The sequence below is a fragment of the Corvus brachyrhynchos genome, unplaced genomic scaffold (genome assembly GCF_000691975.1).
Source record: "Corvus brachyrhynchos isolate BGI_N302 unplaced genomic scaffold, ASM69197v1 scaffold69, whole genome shotgun sequence".
In the NCBI taxonomy this organism is placed as follows: Eukaryota; Metazoa; Chordata; class Aves; order Passeriformes; family Corvidae; genus Corvus; species Corvus brachyrhynchos.
Genome location: NW_008240228.1, coordinates 3,810,113 through 3,814,355, shown reverse-complemented (window position 1 = coordinate 3,814,355; position 4,243 = coordinate 3,810,113). Strand labels below are relative to the sequence as shown.

General features: G+C 41.9%; 1 protein-coding gene across 1 annotated transcript; it reads left to right on the top strand.

The window, feature by feature from the left end:
- The first annotated feature begins 217 nt into the window (after positions 1 to 217).
- Positions 218 to 3,760, top strand: BMP2 (bone morphogenetic protein 2). The gene is made up of 2 exons (XM_008642057.2): positions 218 to 482; positions 2,008 to 3,760. The coding sequence occupies exons 1-2, from the start codon at positions 218 to 220 to the stop codon at positions 2,928 to 2,930; spliced, it is 1,188 nt and encodes a 395-aa protein (XP_008640279.2). The 3' UTR covers positions 2,931 to 3,760.
- The last annotated feature ends 483 nt before the right edge of the window (positions 3,761 to 4,243 follow it).

The window sequence follows — 4,243 nt, the reverse complement described above, 5'->3', positions numbered from 1 at the left end:
TCTGCCCGACGGGCTCTGCTGAGGAGCTCTTGCTCTGCCAGCTCCTGTCTCCCCACCCTCCGTCCGCCGGGGCGCTCCCGGTTTATGGACTTTTCCCGCTAAACCAGCGCGACTCCGCGTTAAGCGAGGCTGGAAAGTAGGGAAGGCTCCTTAATGCGCGGCTGAGCCGGGCCGCTGCGGAGGTTTCTAATCCTTATCTAATCCCCGTGAGAGCTCAATGAGACAATCAATCGCGGTATCCTCGGGGTCCGCCGTCGAGCAGCGCTGCAGCCAGACCCGCCTGGGCTCGCAGTGCCCGGGCTGGCCAAAGCCCCGTGGCCGCTCTTGGCTCTCACCTGCGAGGCGCCTCTGCGGCACCTCCTCGCCTGCAGCCCCCCGAGGCAGCGATTCTCTGGGGCAGACCCTCACTCAGCAGCTGGGGGCGTTTCCCGGCTCCCGTAGCCAAACTAGCGGCTGTGGCATTAACCAGGCCCGCGGAGCCGGTGGGGCGCGTGTCGCTCACGTGCTTTTTTGGGAAGCGTTTCCTCAGGTTGTAATTGTTCCTGGCTGCTGCTCTCCGCTGCTGCCGTGCAGTGGCCCCGCTGCAAAAGTAATGAAAACGCACTTTCCCCCTGCTTTTAGAGTGGTACTGTGTCAAGAAACGATATTAATTAGTTTTTAAGTTTCTAAAAGGAGGTGGCCTCTGAGAAGTGGTTGTGCTGTTTAGTGGAAAGCCTTATCGTGAGGAAGATGAATGGTGAAGCCTAACCTCTCCTCATGCATGTTTCCCTTTTTCTACATGGGAAATAAAAACCTGGTAGTTCATGGGGAAAAGCCAGCACGTGGGTCATTCATGCTAAACCCAAGGATTGTGGGCAAGGGGCTGAGCGACAGAGGAGTTGAAAGGGCAAGGTTAATAAGGTTTAGGCAAATGTAAAAATCTGCAGTTTGAAGTAGCCAAAAGCTGATTTTGTTAGAAATCAGTGTGACTCCCATTTTTTTCACTGAGTTCTCACTGCATTAGTGACTTCTTGAGAGCAGAAGTTTGTCTTGTGACCATTCAAAATATTTGTATATTAGCAAATACTGGTCTGATCCTGAAATACCGTGAGGCTGAGCCTTACCTTATGCAAAAAGTTGTACTGGATTCAAAGGGGAATGGTTACACGACTAAGAATTGCTAACAGGAATTATGGCTTCCCCTTAGAAAGTGATGGGGGTTTTTCCCTTCAGCGTTTAGCACTGAAATTTAAAACCATGAGAAAGTTTTATTTTTGGGAAATACTTTGTACTTCTTAATGTCTGTAGCAACAATGTAGTTAGCAACCCTAGATATACTGTACTCCTTCTGAAGCTCCATTTAGTTATTACTCAAAGGTGGGAATGGCCTGTAGTTTAGTGACTCCTTGAATGTTTGGTTTTGGTGGTTTTATAAACTTCTTGTTTGCAGGTGACTTTGTTTCATTATCTCTTTACCATCCACCCTATTTTAGCAGTTGAATCGTCCTGCTGTTCTTTATGGCCCTTTTGGGTAAATACTGGGGCGTGCTTTGTAAAGTACCGTTATGGATGCTGAGTTCCCTGTCTCTAAGTAAAGATACAAAAATCCGTACGTTAAGATTTGTAGGTCACCTAAATTGCAGAGTAATGTTTTTCAGAATGGAGTTTAAGGGATTGATGTTAGAGCTGTATTCTCAGAAAAAATCAGAAATGCAACAGTTACCCAAAGTCCTCCATCAGTTTTAATGATTCCCCAATAAATACAGTGCTTGAGTTTTTTAATTTGTGTCCTTGAAGTCCCAATTAATGCTGTATATTTCTTGCTTCTAATGATAACTTACCTGGAAGGCAAAGGCCACCAGGATCCAATCCAAATGTGTAACAATAAATTTTTAACTTGATGCTATACATGCTTGCATAAACAAGCTAACAAGGGAGACAGTATTTTCTGCCTGAAAGTCTTTCAGGTCTTATGTGTCACATGTGGTAGCTGTCATTTGAAAGCTGCCAACAGCAGACAGTCTTAAGGGGTTTGCTTGCCTGTCTCAGTTTCTGATTTTTTCCTTTTTTCTCTTTTTTTTTATTTTCCCTGTTTAATCAAATTAGAAGTTTTGGAAGAACTGCCAGAAACAAGTGGGAAAACATCACGGCGTTTCTTCTTTAATTTAACTTCCATCCCTAATGAGGAGTCTATCACCTCAGCTGAACTCCAGATTTTTCGGAAACAGGTGCATGGAGCCTTTGAGAACAACAGCAGCTACCATCATCGTATTAATATTTATGAAATTATAAAGCCAGCCACAGCCACCTCTAAGGACCCTGTCACAAGACTTTTGGACACCAGGTTGGTGCATCATAATGCAAGTAAATGGGAAAGTTTTGATGTAACGCCAGCTGTTTTGAGGTGGATTGCACATGGACAACCTAATCATGGGTTTGTGGTAGAGGTGGTTCACTTGGACAAAGAGAACAGTGCCTCCAAGAGGCACGTTAGGATTAGCAGGTCTTTACATCAGGATGAAGATAGCTGGTCTCAGCTCAGGCCATTGTTAGTGACGTTTGGGCATGATGGCAAGGGACACCCGCTCCATAAAAGAGAAAAGCGTCAAGCGAAACACAAACAGCGTAAACGCCACAAATACAGTTGCAAAAGGCATCCGTTATATGTGGACTTCAATGATGTGGGGTGGAATGACTGGATTGTTGCCCCGCCGGGGTATAGTGCCTTTTACTGCCATGGGGAATGTCCTTTTCCACTGGCAGACCATCTAAACTCAACAAACCATGCCATTGTTCAGACTTTGGTCAATTCAGTGAATTCCAAAATCCCCAAGGCTTGCTGTGTGCCGACAGAACTGAGTGCTATTTCCATGCTCTACCTTGATGAAAATGAAAAAGTTGTATTAAAGAACTATCAAGATATGGTTGTGGAGGGTTGTGGGTGCCGCTAACACAGCAAATATATTAGACAAATGCAAAAAAAAAAAAAAATAGCTGACACTTTAATATTTCCCAATGAAGACTTTATTTATGTAATGAAATGGAAAGAAAAAAAAACACAACTATTTTGAAAATATATTTATGTCTACGAAAAGGTTGGGAAAACAAATATTTTAATCAGAGAAATATTCCTTTAAAGATTTTAAATGTATTTTAGTTGTACATTTTATATGGGTTTAACCCCAGCACATGAAGTATAATGGTCAGATTCTTATTTTGTATTTATTTACTATTATAACCACTTTTTAGAAGAATAGCTAATTTGTATTTATATGTAATCAAAAAAGAAAAAAATATAGGGTTTGTACATAATTTTCCAAAATTGTAGCTGTTTCAATTGTGTGTATTTAAGTTGAAAAGAATACATGGAAGGTTACTATGGCAAAGTGCATAGCACATTTGCTTTCTGCTGTGCTACTGTTAAGGTCACAAGTTCAAGTCCAGAAAAAAGTGGATAATCCACTCTGCTGACTTTCAAGATTATATTGTACAATTCTCAGGAATGCTGCAGGGTGGGCTGTCCAATCCATGAGAACTGGCATCCTCTTTAGGTGGAACATTTGGATAAGAACCAGACGTTGCTGATCTAGTATAAATACTGCTATTCCCAACTAATTTGCAGTGTGACTATAAGGGCCAAGAGAAATCCTATGGGAAGTGGGGGTGGGGGAAGACTGAATCCTTTCTAGACCTACAGAAAAGTGAATGTTTGATGTTTCCTTTAAAAGTCCTTCCTTTAAAAGTCCTGGCCAAATATAAAGTAATAAAAACTAAAATGTCATCCTTTTTTTTGTGATTATCTATGCTAAAGAGGATTATTTACCTAATTTGTACCAGCCCTTGTCTTTAACAGTTGGAAAAGCCTTGCGTACTTCCTCACCTCAGATGAGATCTCACTTCTGTGGAGTGTAACAGTGAAATTATTCTGCAATTTTTGCCCTACAATACAGCAAGCTGTTGTCATATGCAGCCTCCTCTCTAACCTCAGCTGATGGTTTTGCTGTTTGGCAGATTAGCCTCTCTTCATTTCCAGGGTTTTGTGTTTGAAATGCCTTTTTTTTTTTTTTTTTTTTTCTTCCCAAATGTTTAAATCTATTTCAGATAATAAATCATAGAATTCTGATATTTCTTTCTGAGAAGTCCAGTCTGTAAGAGGAAAATGGTTCACTTGTGCAGTCATTGCAAGAACAACTTGTGCCTGCATCATCTTATTGTTTTTTAAATGCTTCAATGTAAGGGGCAAAAGTGTGATTTACAGCTGGCA